The following is a 14,538-nucleotide window of genomic DNA, read 5'->3' as shown; positions in this document are numbered from 1 at the left end:
CCCAATTCCATAAATCATGGGTTTAATCGCATTTCTCATTCCCATGAGTACAATCTCACTCCAAAGACTGATCACTTCACCACCACTGAGGCCGGTTCTTCATCCAACCCCTTCAGCAAGATTTCAACCACATGCAACACTCTTAATAACCCCTTTGAATCTTCACCTTATACCCCAAATTATCACCGCCATCATTTCGTGACATCCGATTGTGGCGAAAGAGAATTGGTTGCGATGCATGGATTTCATGGTGGTGTTAGAGGCTGTTTGGGTTATCCTCCCGACCATCAAGAGATTCCTCATGACCAGCAGATGGGGGCAGAAAGCTGTGTGCAGCTCCCACCATTGGTAATTTATGGTGAATTCGGGTCCTCATCAGCTCCAGCGATGCGTCTGCATTCAGATGATATTCCAAGGCTCTCAGCTGATGAAAAGAAGAACAAAAGGTTGTGTGAGGGAGGAGCCATCAAACTCCTGCACAAGAAACCTGATATAATAAAAGGCCAATGGAGTCCTGAGGAAGACAGGTATTTGCTTTTCCTGATTTTAGTCGATTATTTGGTTAATCACAGTGTTGATTTATATTTTCTTCATGTATTTTTCTGAATTTGGAGGATATACGATGCTTAAATCTTTTTTCTAAGAAGTCGAATTAGTTTTTTGATGTTCGGTAAGAATTGGTAATTAACTCAGTTAAATCTCTCTTTGCAGACACTTGGTACAACTGGTTGGCAGGTTTGGAATTAAGAAGTGGTCTCATATTGCTAACCAGCTGACGGGGAGAGTGGGAAAGCAATGTAGAGAAAGATGGCACAACCATCTGCGGCCTGACATTAGGGTTTCATCCTTTGTCCCCTTAATTCTTCACTATTTCACAACCTTCATTAACATATAAATTACATACAAGCATCTATATAGCTCATGTTCATTCACTAAAGTTTACTTATCTTTTAAATAAAAACAAAAGATTTATGCAAATACATACAATTACTCATAATTTTATTAATGTATATACACACAAAGATAAATGGCTACATATATGGCATATGCATATATTTGGTTATATTTTTATTAAAAAACACTGTAATTCTAATTTTTTGACGTCAGTCGTAAAATATATAATTACTTTATTTGTCCGTTTATACGTTTTGTGAAGTTTTTATAGACATTGTATTGTCCAGTATTTGTCAATATCTGCTTGACAGCGCAGAAACATGCGTTTCGACCAGCAGTTAAGGTGGATTGCAGAATTTGGATTAGACTGTAATAATTAACCATGACAAGTCATGAATTTCCGAAACAACCCATGCCAGGGTTAGCTTATGCGTATATATCAGAATTCGAATTTATTTCAATTTGAATTATTAAATTATGGGTAATACTAGAGACACTATCTATTTAGACCATATTTTGTAAGTTATATATGTGGTTATTGATGATTAGGTTGAGCATTTTTTAGATCATATTTATAAACTATGTGATGTTTCATCAATAAGAAAAAAACATGTTAATCATCAATAACTGCGTTATATTGTTTACAAAATATAGTCTAAATAGGGGTCTTCGATATGGACCAAAATTAGGCTAAAGTCCAACCCATTCCGAGACATAAAATTTATTCACTTTTTAATTATAAGTTTGAATTATTGTATGTTATTGATCTAAATTACTCTTCAATCCTTACTCTTTTGTAAATATGTAGTGAATTTTGATTGTATAATTTATAATGAAGTTTTTCACTCAAAAACAATTTATGATGAAATTCAAATTTATTTAATTTGCTTTTTCACATATATAAATTGCATAGGATCAAGTAGGACTTTTTCCTTCTCTGATTTGATGTTATTGGACTAAGGTGACGATGCATGCATCTTCAGTTTTCCTAGTTAAAACCCTAGGACTATAAATTAGCATATACGTAGTACGTACTACATGCATTGTTTTCTACTTGGACATGCTAACAGAAAGTTGACAGTTACAGATCAAATCTAGTTAGCTGGTGCATAACGTTGGTTTTAATTAAACGAGTTGTTGTTTACCAGATCAATCAGCTTTTGAATTTTATATATTATCTCAGAAGCATATGTATTCAGATACGTAAATATGTGCGTGAATATATTTCTCTCTCTGCACTTCATCTTCTTCCTCTGATCTTCATTCTCTGCCTCTGTTCATCTGTGCTTGGTTAACATACTCAGACAGTTAAATACATGGTGCGTTCAAGCAACTAATTAAATCTGTGTTGAAACTTGCAGAAAGAAATGTGGAGCGAGGAAGAGGACAAGATACTGATCGAAGCCCACAAGAAAATGGGGAACAGATGGGCAGAAATGGCAAAGATATTGCCTGGGAGAACAGAAAACACCATCAAGAATCACTGGAACGCAACAAAGAGGAAGCAAAACTCAAAAAGGAAGAGCAACAAGCAGGACTCCTCCAATAACAATTACAATGAGAGCTCTATGTTGCAGGACTACATCAGGAGCGTGGTCAGTAGCACTGCTACTGGTACTCCTAGTACTGCTTCCGCCAACTCTACCGGAACTATGGAGAACAAAGCCGTGCTGTCGTCTGTGGTCTCACCGGATCATCAGTCTGGGATGCACATTAATCAGAACAGCATTGTCGAGAGCCCAGACGCAACCAACTCCGCGAATTGGGATCTCACGGGTTATCGTCCAGAACCTTTTGACAGTGAGGCCTCCAACATGAACAATCACATGGGTGATGGTGTTACAACTCTTTCTGATTTCGACAAGAGTAACATGTTCAATATTTTTGAAAGCTATGGACTTGGTGGGTACCTGCAGCAGAGAATGGCAAGCAGCAGCACTTCTAGGGTTAAGGATCCAAGCTGCAGCATGGAGTATGAACTGCCATTTTTCCCATTGGAGATGAACAACTTTATGCAGGGACATGATGACCATGTCAAGAAAGAGCTGGATATTATGGAGATGCTCCATTTCAAGGGAAATATGTGAGCTTTCGTGCAGCTGCAGGAAGTGCTTTGTCGGCAGCCTGCCCCTAGCTATTTCGTATGTTGTCATTCTGTTGTTGTTTTTGTGCGTCATCAGGGTTTCATGTTTAGAAGCGTTCAGACTTGTATTTCCTTTTAGCATTTTCATTTGGATAGTTTCTAATTGGACCACAGTGTTGATGTTGTTTCAACTTTAGTTTTGTTTTGTTTATGCATGTTTGTCCAAATTTGCTATCTATTTATTTATATAGAGATGTTTTGTAATATGCCATCTATATATGTTGTCGTTATTATTGATATTGTCTATATTGTGAAGTTATAAATATCAAAATGTGGTCGATATGGTCATCAACATTCTGTTATTATTGTGCTCACAAGTACAGTTAACTGCACCATATAACGACTGTACTTTGATGACTATATATAATATATATGAGGTTTTGTATTTAGCTAGAAATTCGAAATCCACATAAAGTGCTTAAAAAGTAAGCAATATGCATAATTGGAAATTGATTAAGCTTGATGCAGATTTGTGATAGCTCTTTGTTTCCAAATTGGCATCAATATTGTTAATAAAGTGTGTAGGTTAACACTAGAGATCTTGTTTATGCCATGTTGGCCGTACCCGCGTCGCTAATAGAGCAATTAAGCCATTGTGGAAACCATAATGTATAACGCTTCTATTTTTTAATTCTGGATAGAGCCAATTATGCAAACTTTGGTAAAAGGATCAAAAATAAATGGGAGAGATTTATGCACTCTTTTTCACCTTCTACTACCTCCTTTTATTTATAGCATTTGATTTGTCTAATTTGATGACTAGAAATAGGGTTGCTTATGTAAAAGTTATCGTGCTTATAAGCGTTTTTGCTAGAAGAGCATCTATTAAGGCGAGTTGAAATTATAATTAATAGAAAATACAGCATTTTGATAAGTAGGCGCAAACACACACATATGTATGTGTGTGTGTGTGTGTGTATTATTGAGCAATTTTTTTTTTTTAACAAATGATAGTATTTATACTGAGGGAATAAGAGAGTAGACTAAGGGCTGGTTTGGTATTGCTGTGCTTTGAAAAAAAGCTGCTGTGAGAATAAGCGGCTGTACTGTGAGAATAAGCGGCTGTGAAATAAAGCCAGTAGAGTGTTTGGTAAACTTTTTTGTGAAAGTGCTTTTGGAAAAAAAAGCAGGATGATAGTGTGTCTTTTCATTGAAGGAGCACTGTAGCTCCGTGTGCTTTGAAAAAACTGGTTTTTTTTCAAAGCAGCAAATAGCAGCTTCAGCTTTTCCTTTGATTTTCAGCTTATTCTCACAGCAGCTTCCAAAATAAGCCATTTTTTTTCAGTTTACCAAACACAAAAATGACCCTCAGCTTTTTTTCACAGTGGCTTTTTTTAAAATCACCTCAATCCCAAACGAGGCCTAAGTTTTACAATGGATTTGCCATAATAATGTGGTTCAACATCGTATTTGGCGAGAATCGAATCTAAGACCTCTCACTTATAAGTGAAGATGAATACCACTAGACCGTAGTACTAAGTGGCATTGAACTAATCTTTACAAATGATGATGATTTTCTTTTTTGCTTTCATATAGGGTTTTTATGGTCGCTTATGTTTTTGTTAACTCATCAATTTGATTATTTGTGTTTCAAACTCATTAATTTCGTTCCTTATCTCCTAATTTAGTCATCAATGGGTCACTGCCGTTTATCTCCCCTAAAAGATCAGTTAGTATGTTGATGTAGCACCTATGTGAGGCCACACAACATTCTCATGATGAACCGTCCATTTTTTCTATGCATATGAATGATTAAAAGATCTCCAAATTGAATAAATTTTTGCATCTATGATCTTTAGGTGATCATAAAGAGAATGAATGGTTCCGTTTATGATGTTCAGATGGTAAAGATTCGTTAATTATACTTCATAAGTAAGTCCCCTAGATACACAAGCATTGTCCTTACACATTTACAATTCATGCATCACTAATTGGGCTTTGGCTTGAGTCTCTTGGCTCTTGAATACAAGAACACTCCTGCGAGAGCAAAAGCTGTCCCTGCAATTTAACCCAGTCATTGTTAAACGAGAAACCTAAACACTACAAGTGTGCCATATGTAAGAATGTGTCATACATGTAAATATAAAGGAACTTACCGAGTGCGTTCATCGGTGAGACGGGGGTTTGGAAGAAGATGACTGAGGAGACTATCACCACCAGACGCTTCACACAGTTTCCGACTGCGTGAGTCACTGGTGATACCATCTGCAGTATCATATAAGAAACCTGCATTACCACGCAAATTTGCAAAAATAACCAAGCCATTACAACCATTACTCATCACTTCTAAGCCAAAACGGTTTGTACACAGTAACTACTGAGATTTCTTACTACAAGAAGTACGTAAATTCATTTTTCGGTTTAATTTAGAGAGAGTAGGAAACTATGGTGTCACCCGCTGGTAAATGTGGAAGCAGAAGCCAGCCAGAAGTGATCTTACGCATAACTCTTTGATATTCAAACCTTCGTTTGCCTGGTATACATGTAATATTATCAATTATACAACAATGTGTACAGAAAAGCTAGCTACTTGATGAAGCACTTCTAACTGCTTTTTCGTGAAGCACTTAACGGTACGTACAGCAGAGTGCAGGTAAGGAGTAAATTTAACGCCTTCCGATAGAATCGCTGAAGGAACCAACAGGATGAAGGAAATGATAGTGATCACTGAGAAGAGATTGATATTGTCCAAAGATTCCTAATCACAAAACAAAATTGTTGAGCCTCATGAAGAAATTCTGAAAATAAGAAAATTGCATCTGCAGGTTAATTAGTTTTACCTCTTTTTTTAACCATGAACTTCTTGCTGAGTACATTACGCGATTGGTTTGTAACATTAGAGGCCATTGCACTACCGAAACCGATCCTGTTGCAGAACATACAATAGTTAAACCGATCCTGTTAGAACTTGTTCCTTTTAGCAGACTCTAATCCAAGAACCTGCCCATGAATTCAACTCGTGCATAAATTTGTGTTCCCGGATGTCTTACCATTTAAAAGAGGCCTCGGTGAAGGATGCCAATGCCACTCCACCTACAATCGGTACAAGAGAAGAAACCACCCAAATACTCGGCCTCTGTGTGGACAGCAATCAGCAGTCAGCCTGATCAGAAAGCTGAAAGCCAAATTGCTTCATCATCAATGACATAGATTACCCAACAATCATACCGCAAGTTTGCAACCGCCTTCATAATGATTGATTCAAGTAGGAAGCAAGAACAAGAAGAAAAGTTGTTACCTCAGCAAGCAAAAGAGCAGAGAATACAACTGTGAAGAAGGGCTCCATGGCCTTGATTGTGTGAGTGAAGGAAACAGCAATTTCCCCAAGACTAATGTTAGTCAATAAGTTTCCGACTGTGTGCCACAGCCAGCGGTAGAATTGCTGCAAGCTGCCACCCAAGTCGAAAGATTTCAAAGCGACAGAGAAATGGCATACTACTAATCAACTAGTACTATCCCAACTTGTATTTAACCACCTACTGTTTTGGGTTTATACAAAAGGTCTCGGTGCTATTAGTAATGAAACTACATATTATATGTTGTATTCTACTCCATTCGACATGGGATCAGTAGCTACCTGTGAGCGAGTGAGATTTGGTCTAGGGTAGAGGTTAAGAGCCCACATCAGGATAATCATCACAGTCCCGCAGCCAAACTGAAACGCTGTGACCGTTGCTGGAAATGGATAGACTTTCAGAACCTATGAACAAGCTCTGGCCTTCAAATTCTAGCTTCTTTTAGACCAAAATCGATGAAAACAAGAAGCGAAAACATGCATTTCAAAACAAGAAAAGACAATGAAAAACCGTAGGGAGAACAGATGGATAAAGACATAGCATGTACCTGTTTGTTGTAGATGTTGAAGTAAATATTCAAAAGGTACATAGAACCAAGCTGCAAGGTCTTAACCAATCCGCTCTGCTTCGAGGCCTAGTCCGCACTCTCGGGCACAGAAGCAGCCCTGGCCTTCAAATGATCGTATCTACGATTTGAGAAAATCAAGGAAGCATTGGAAGAAGAAAAAGTGTAACGAGCTGTTTGCTATGAAAGCCTGTGAACTTTAGTCAGATTGTCAACATGTATCAAGGACGTCGAGGGTAAAAGCTGAAAGGCTTTAGGAATGGAGTTTCGACGTGGAGGTTTGAGAAACGAGGTGGAAGGAGACAGAGCAAGCGCAGTGCTCTGCATCTTGATCTGAAGGTTTGGATTTTGGAAAGCAAAGCAAGTGGAGAAAGAAGCGCAGGTCTTTAACGCTTTCAAGTCTCTGCTGAATACAAAACTGAAGGACAAATGGCGTTCCTTACAATTTTAGCATTAAACTAAGTTCTGCTCTGAAGAGTAGCCTAACTCCTTATAAGCACATGCAAGGCTTCTTAACTTTCTGATGTGGAGCCCACATTCTCGCAAAGCATCAGAAATCCAAAGGGTGGACGAGTGGGATTGGTCATTTCGAGGTTTCGTAAGCTAGCAGTGGAATGAATGGATTGCAATCCTGTGAACTAAATTAGCTGAGGCAAACATGTAGGCTTGAGCGCTTCAATTTTTCGGAATCATAAGAAATTGGTCTAGAAAGGTCCATGATTGGAGTTGAGAAAGGGACTCAATACAAAATGGACATGCATTTTCGCTGTCAAAATTTGCTAACTTTCCGAATCATCGGAAGAATTCACGATACAGAAACAGCAAAAACGAAACCTCATCCCAACTATTTGGGGTATTCACCTTACATAGACCTGAACACAAAATGGACATGCATTTCGGGTTTAATCGGGGTAACGCCATAACACAAGGTGCGAAGTTCACCACATTCAAGAATCAAGCTGTATGTCTATAACTAGATTAAAGTTGCATACTTCACAGGCATTTGAGTCTTGCAAATGTCAAATAGCCAGTGTGGCCTCTGGCCTCGCTGCACGGCCTGGCCATGACAATGGGAGAACCTGTCGTTTCCTGCGCATTGCTTCCTTCATTTGATCGATGTTGCCTTTTACGTGGATGAGATCCAACAGAACCAGCTTCGTCGCCTTGGAAGTCATCCAATTTCCATTCTCGAACTTCATATGTGCGAAGGAGTATCTCAAACGTCCTTATATCTGTACAAATGCAGAAGATCCAGATCTTAGCGTGAGAAATACATTTGTGAGAGGAAACACTTGAAAGAAACAAAGTAAGTCCAAAAAACAACACATCACAAAGCACAAAACGAGATAACTGCATCAAAAAGCCTACCCGTAAAGCTTGATCTCATAGTCTCTGACGCTCGTTGCACCTGCTCAATACACGGGGAGAAGGAGCATAGTACCCCATCTTGTTTCAACATTTTCGCAGCTGAAGGGATAGCCAGCCAAGGTTGGGGTAAGTCCAGGAAGACAGAATCTGCCCTTCCAGAAAACTCATCCGGAAATCCTTCTCCCTGAATATCTCTAACTCCTACAGTGACCAAGTTGCTTAATCCCGTCTTCTCAAAATCCTCCCTACAAAAGTAAAAATCTTGTCAGCCTTTCAGTAACGTTAACCTACTTGAAACACAAGAAATGGCTTAATGTAAGTACAGAAACCGCTGGATTCACGCGAAAATTACACCGCTTAATTTTCTTCAGTTTCTGTTTAAGTCGAACAAAGTTTTTGTGACGAAAAGTAATCATGAACTTATTTCACAATTCATATATGGAACTCAAAGTTCACATCTTCTGAAAGGCGGACCGTACGTAAATCTAGGACACCAAAACAAACAGAAACCAATTTACACCAAAGCCATAACAAAACAACAAAAACAGCAGAGATTTCGATTTCCTACCTAGCAGAGACCGCGCGTTGTTCATGGAAATCAAACGTATAGACATGTCCTGTAGGAGCAACAGCCCTTGCAAGCGAAGTAGTCAAAGATCCACTCCCGGTCCCCGACTCGAGAACCAAACATCCCGGAACCAATTCCAAGAACATGATCACAAAGCTAATGTCTGCAATGTACAGAATCTGAGTCCTGTGGCTTAAAACCAAAGTCCAAAGCTCGGGAGTCGGAGCTAACAAGTAAACAAATCCTCCCTTGCTGCTGAAAACCTTGGAACCAAACTGCTTCCCTATCCAGTCTGAATGCTTAAACACGCCGAACCGGTTTCCGAGCACAGAACCGGCACACACTTCGACAGCTTTCATGGTATCATACTTCTCGTAGACAATGACCAAATCTCCATCACTAATGCAACGAGTAAAAGACAGCTTCTTTGTCGGATCAACAGGCAACATCCTTAAACCTGAATCTTTTTATGTAAATTCACATACATAAGTATAAACAAATTTAATATAAAAATTCAGCATTACAATAAAAAGGGCAATCCTTTATCATACAACAAAAATTTTAGAAACCAAGCTCGAATCCCTCTCCCCACTCCGTTGTAAATTAAAATAGTTTAGAATATCGTAGCTTTACAAAATATTAACAAAAGAAAGATAATAATATAAAAAAGCTGCAGTAAAACTAAAATATGCTTACTTTTTTCAATCAAGCAGGTGATACCGAACCCCTCAAACAGTAGCTGCAGAAGAAGAACCAGAGTAGGATGACTGGGTTCACTGGAAGGACAGAGGAGGAAGAAGAAGAAGAAGAGGATGGAAGGGAAACTGCGTTTCTGCTTCACAGATTCAGTGAAGAGAGAAGGATGGACTCTTAGGTTGAGGATTCGAAGGGCTTTTTTTGTTAAAGAGGAAGAGAGAGACGAGAGGGATGGAAAGGGTGAGAAAGACGAGATGGGGTGCGGGTGCGGCAGTTAGGGGTTTGAATATGAAAAAATTTGCACTATTTTTTACCGCATACTTATTAATTTTTGTTTATTAATTTTTTTTAATTCATTTAATTTAACGTCAAAGGTTATATGGCTAAAGGGAGTCATTTGACACTCATTCGATTGGAGATGGCCTAAGGAGAGGGGTGGGCTTAACCTCATAATGGGCTAGCAATAATGTGGTTCAAATTCGCCTTTAACGATAATCAAACTTATGACCTCTTATTTGCAAGTGAAATGAGTGTGTTATAGCACCATTCAAAATTAAGAAGAGCGTAAAATGAGTGTGTTATAGCACTATCCAAAATTTAAAGGGAAATTTGGTTAAATGCGCCCAAAAAGGTTTTTACCTCCTTTTAAAAACTTTTATTTTTCTAAAAAAGGGGATAGCTTGCTAATATTACGATGTAATAATATTCTTCTTCATTTGTAATTGAGAGGTTTTATATTTTATTCTCACTAAAAGAGAATTTGAACCAACGTTATTGCTAGCCCATTGTAAGACTTACTCCCCTACCATCTTATTGTAGATAATATCATTTGTTCAAAAAAAAGAAAGGAAACTAATGGCGAACCACGGTTATCCACCCATTCCGTGCCGAGATGAAGCTAATTTGAAATTACATCCGACACGTGGCCACGATGAAACAGGTTCACAGCTTACAAACTTTTAGATATCTACCTTTTTTCCCTACTACGGTATGTTTTGCACTAATGGTGAGGTTAAAACATTACCTCCTGTCAAAATTGTTTCCCACTTTATTTTTTTAAAACTAATGTATTCGAGTCTTTAACCAACTAATCATTAGAAACCCCCCGCGCCTGACCCCGTAATATTTGGAAAACGAGAAACTCTTAACAATTGCTAGGTGGGTCGAAACCCAGACCACTTGAGAGCAAACCAAGAGCCTAACCGCTAGAGCAACAACTCTTAGGTTCCACCCCCCGCTCCTCTTATCAATGTCAAGGACGAGATATGGTGTAACCAGCAAGACAGATGAAACTCACATCAAAACTCAACCAATTATATAGAACATTCAGGCACAGTACTGAAACACATCCGAATCGAAACATAAAAATACTGAGATTATACACATACAAGTTGTGCGTTGTGTTCTGAAAAGTTGTAACATATCAACAGAAGCACATTACTGAAATTATTCTACTTTACTACAATTTATCCAACTATCATCTAACTCCTTTAAGCAGAAGTTTTGGCAACAGCTCCGGCTTGAGTCAGCAGAGGGACCAATTTTCCTTCCTTGTGCAACGCCGTTGTTTCTGCACAACGACATCAAATAATATTATTCGATAAGATAACAAACTAATGTCAAAGACATACAATTCCAATAGCCATGGTTAAGGCGGGATTTGGCTCTGTTATTGGGGTATATCCTCGGTTGTATCTAAGAATCTATTGTGGTTAAGGGATTCGAAATCTTACTGTCACATCCACCGATGTGGTTTCCACCAATGAAAACATTGGGCACAGTCCGCAGGCCAGTCCACTCTCCCAAAGCTGATTGTATCTGAGCTCCGTCACCTTCAAAATGCAAGAACAAAGCCGGCATCAATAAAACTCGGATAAAATTTGTACTTCAAAAATAACACATGCTGCATTAGATTGAGAAGGGACATGTCCATCTCATTTCACAAAATATAACGTGAGCAATCGGTACGTAAAAAAAGTCATCTCGCACCCCATAATAAGACTTAAGGTTTAACGACACGAGACCTAACCTCAAAACTAGTTGAAATAATCACAGCATTGCTAGTTTCACCCACTGTTTTAAAAATCCCCGGCTAGCGCTGCCTAAGCCCCGCTTAGACGCTAGGCGGCTGGCCACCTTCCCGATTAATGCCTAGACGTTTAAAAATTAAGAAATGATGCCTAGACCTGCTGAGGCGCCTGCCTAGACCGCCTCCTAGGCACCCGTCTAGCCCGTCCAGACCCGCTTAGACACCTACCTAGATTGCGACTCACTTAGATAGAAAATAGATAATTTTCCTTTTGCATTTTATTATTTCCAATAAATTGTAAGAGACTTATTAAACATTTAAATAAACACACATTATATGTTTGCTCTCCATATTTTCATTATGTTCCAATACTTCATAATATATATGTCATTCTATTTTCTAGTTCATGATGAAATTATACATATTTTAAGTATAAACAGACACTTATTTACACAAAATACAATAGATTTACTTAAATCCGCCAAGTTTGCCTAGGTGCCCACCTAGGCTCCATCTAGCTGTCTAGGCGTTAGGCCCCAACCCGCCGTTCGATTAGCGCTTAGCGCCTTTTAGAACCTTGGTTTCACCATGTCCAAGCATCAAAAGTGACATAATCAAGAGTTAGTCCCAACTTTCTTCAGTTGAGCTATTTTCTAATCTAGTCTAAACTACGTGAGGGGAAATATGAACTTGGGTGCGGAGGGTGCGAAATAGTCCCATTAAACACAAGGAAAATGGAACTCGTAAAACCACCAATTTCCAGTTAACAATTTGACTTCTTCCAACAACACATACATTTGTGAGGTAGCTCAAAAACAAACTTTACATCCAATACAGATTGCGCAACTGCGAGTATCAAGTTTTGACCGGCTATCATATGTAATTAGCAAACAAAAGAAAAATTCACCCCGTAATCCAATACCGAATGATACAAAGGGACAAGTTTATAATTCTTCAAATGACAAATCCAAAACAACCAAACAAGGAGGACTTTTATATGTATGTATGTAAACCAAATATATGATATGCATACAGGGCCGGCACTAAGGGTAGCCGGGGCAGGTGGCTCCCAATGTATAAAGGGTCAGCCCCACTTCGAAGTCTCGCCAAGGGCCCCAAACTCTCAGAGCCGGCCTGTATGCATACATACATACATGCACAGATATGCATATAAACATACGCATACGAACAATATGTTATTACAGCTAAAATTAGTTAGAGAGAAAAAGAAACTGACTTTCTTTGTCCAACTCAATGGCCTTGTAGGTGACTCCCAATTGAGTCAAGAGCTGCTTCACGTTCACGCAGAACGGGCAATTCGTCTTGCTGCAATTACAGATCCATATATATATAACAATTAGCATTTCTTAAATGCGAGATTTACTAATCAATAATCGTGATTAAATTCCAAAGAGAAAAAATAAGAACCTGAAGACGACGACCGAATTGGAGGACACGAGCTCCTGCGCCTTTGTCAATGCCATAACGCTATCTCAAAATCCCAATTCGCGAACCCTAAATTCTGGATTCCTAACAATCTTCTTCTCTCAACTCTCTCTCCGAAAAATGCAGAGAGCGAATGTATATATGCATATGTAGTGGGTGGCGCCACGCGTACTTCGATTTTTCTATTGGTTCTCGTTGGACACCTAATGGGCTTTTGTCTTTTTTCTAAACCACAAGATTCGTTAACAACGGCTGACGTTCTTTGCTGTCCAAGATCGTCAAGTTATACCACCACTCTACCCACGTCATGGGGTCCGTCAATGTCCGTTTTACGTGAGAAAATCGCAATTGAAATTTTAAAGGGGGTATTTTATTTAAACCCATCTAATCTCTTTCTATACTCAATTTACTTTCTACACCTATATTACTTTTAATTAAATTATCTATATCTCTTTAACCTCAAATTTATTACCTAAATTACCCTCACAAATCCAGTTCAATTTATAAATTTATCTTTACACCCATTTAGAAATAAAAACTCAAAAACCAGTGTTCTGCATCTCATTCAAGAATTATTTGATGAGATGAATGAACAGGATGAGGTCACTTATGGCTCATTAGTTTCGGGGTACATGTTTCATAGGTTTGTTAACAAAGCCGTAGTTGTTTTTCGAGATAGTAAGAAGCCAAAGTTAAGTAATTGGAATGCTATGATTTCTGGTTTAGTTTAGAACAATCAGCATGAAGAGGCATTAAATTTAATTCGCGTAATGCAGGCATGCAGTTGCAGACCAAATACCGTGACATTGTCAAGTATGCTTCCCCCAGTATCGTATTTATCAAATCTGAAAGTCAAAGAGGAAGTACATGCTTATGTTGTTAGAAACAATTTAATTTGTCTGTGCACAAAGGGATTTAGATCAAGCAAAAATCAGTGTGCTGCAAGTGCTATTATACATCGACAGTGGCGAAGCCAGGATTTATCGGGGGGAGGGGCGAACTTCCGGCAATTTGTAAACCCAATCTCAGTGAAGACATCACTTCCGGCAGTTCCCTCTTTATCAAAATCACACTTGAATAGATAGCAATAACGGCAAAATGCGGTATCTTTTACTATACTATACTCCAACCACTTAAAATTATCAAACCAACGGGTGACAAAACATCGATTATTGCTAACTTTTCTGGGCATGATGTGATCTTTAGGTTGACAAGGATTGTTTTAGGGATAATGTCGGCGAATTGCTTCACGATAATTAGGTGGATAATCAAGCATTCGACGTCTATGTCCAGGGTCTACATGAAGATTAGCCAGTATTTCATCCAACTCAGTGACCTCACTTTGTTGGGAACTACTCGGAATACTCGAAGAAGAAATATTTAGAATATTCGAAGGAGGACTACTCGGAATATTCGAAGAAGGACTAGCCGGAATATTTGAAGGAGGATTTAAACATTATTTCTTATAGTATCGTTCCATTGTTAACTGTATATGAAAAAGAAAAAAAAGTCTTAGACTCTTAATTCTAGAGT

General features: G+C 38.5%; 2 protein-coding genes and 1 pseudogene across 3 annotated transcripts; all 3 read right to left on the bottom strand.

Annotated features, from left to right (window-relative positions):
- Window positions 1–4,805: 4,805 nt before the first annotated feature.
- On the bottom strand, window positions 4,806–7,506 carry LOC126610547 (phosphoenolpyruvate/phosphate translocator 2, chloroplastic-like; annotated as a pseudogene).
- A 131-nt stretch (window positions 7,507–7,637) lies between these two features.
- LOC126610546 (uncharacterized) lies at window positions 7,638–9,806 on the bottom strand. Of its 2 annotated transcripts, none has more exons than XM_050278642.1 (4): window positions 9,531–9,806; window positions 8,835–9,297; window positions 8,267–8,511; window positions 7,638–8,130 (listed from the first exon to the last, which is right to left on the bottom strand). In XM_050278642.1, exons 2-4 carry the CDS (start codon window positions 9,281–9,283, stop codon window positions 7,892–7,894), a joined length of 933 nt encoding a protein of 310 aa, XP_050134599.1. In that variant the 5' UTR covers window positions 9,284–9,297; window positions 9,531–9,806; the 3' UTR covers window positions 7,638–7,891. The 2 variants fall into 2 exon arrangements, with proteins under 2 accessions (XP_050134599.1, XP_050134600.1); XM_050278643.1 differs by having other exon boundaries at window positions 8,835–9,291.
- A 1,017-nt stretch (window positions 9,807–10,823) lies between these two features.
- On the bottom strand, window positions 10,824–13,230 carry LOC126610545 (glutaredoxin-like). The gene is made up of 4 exons (XM_050278641.1): window positions 12,988–13,230; window positions 12,797–12,885; window positions 11,264–11,362; window positions 10,824–11,100 (listed from the first exon to the last, which is right to left on the bottom strand). The coding sequence occupies exons 1-4, from the start codon at window positions 13,041–13,043 to the stop codon at window positions 11,021–11,023; spliced, it is 324 nt and encodes a 107-aa protein (XP_050134598.1). The 5' UTR covers window positions 13,044–13,230; the 3' UTR covers window positions 10,824–11,020.
- Between the last annotated feature and the right edge of the window lie 1,308 nt (window positions 13,231–14,538).

This window comes from Malus sylvestris, chromosome 17 (assembly GCF_916048215.2).
Source record: "Malus sylvestris chromosome 17, drMalSylv7.2, whole genome shotgun sequence".
Classification (NCBI taxonomy): Eukaryota; Viridiplantae; Streptophyta; class Magnoliopsida; order Rosales; family Rosaceae; genus Malus; species Malus sylvestris.
This window is presented reverse-complemented; position numbering and strand designations above follow the sequence as displayed.

Bases quoted from the DNA above. Each gene is read 5' to 3' on its own strand.
- LOC126610546 (XM_050278642.1), bottom strand. From the start codon at position 9,283: ATGTTGCCTGTTGATCCGACAAAGAAGCTGTCTTTTACTCGTTGCATT. The intron at 8,512-8,834 runs GTAGGAAATCGA...TTACTTTTGTAG, and splicing joins CAACGCGCGGTCTCTGCTAG to GGAGGATTTTGAGAAGACGG. The intron at 8,131-8,266 runs GTAGGCTTTTTG...GCATTTGTACAG, and splicing joins TATGAGATCAAGCTTTACGG to ATATAAGGACGTTTGAGATA.
- LOC126610545 (XM_050278641.1), bottom strand. From the start codon at position 13,043: ATGGCATTGACAAAGGCGCAGGAGCTCGTGTCCTCCAATTCGGTCGTC. The intron at 11,363-12,796 runs GTCAGTTTCTTT...TGCATTTTGAAG, and splicing joins CATTGAGTTGGACAAAGAAA to GTGACGGAGCTCAGATACAA. The intron at 11,101-11,263 runs GTAAGATTTCGA...GTCGTTGTGCAG, and splicing joins CCACATCGGTGGATGTGACA to AAACAACGGCGTTGCACAAG.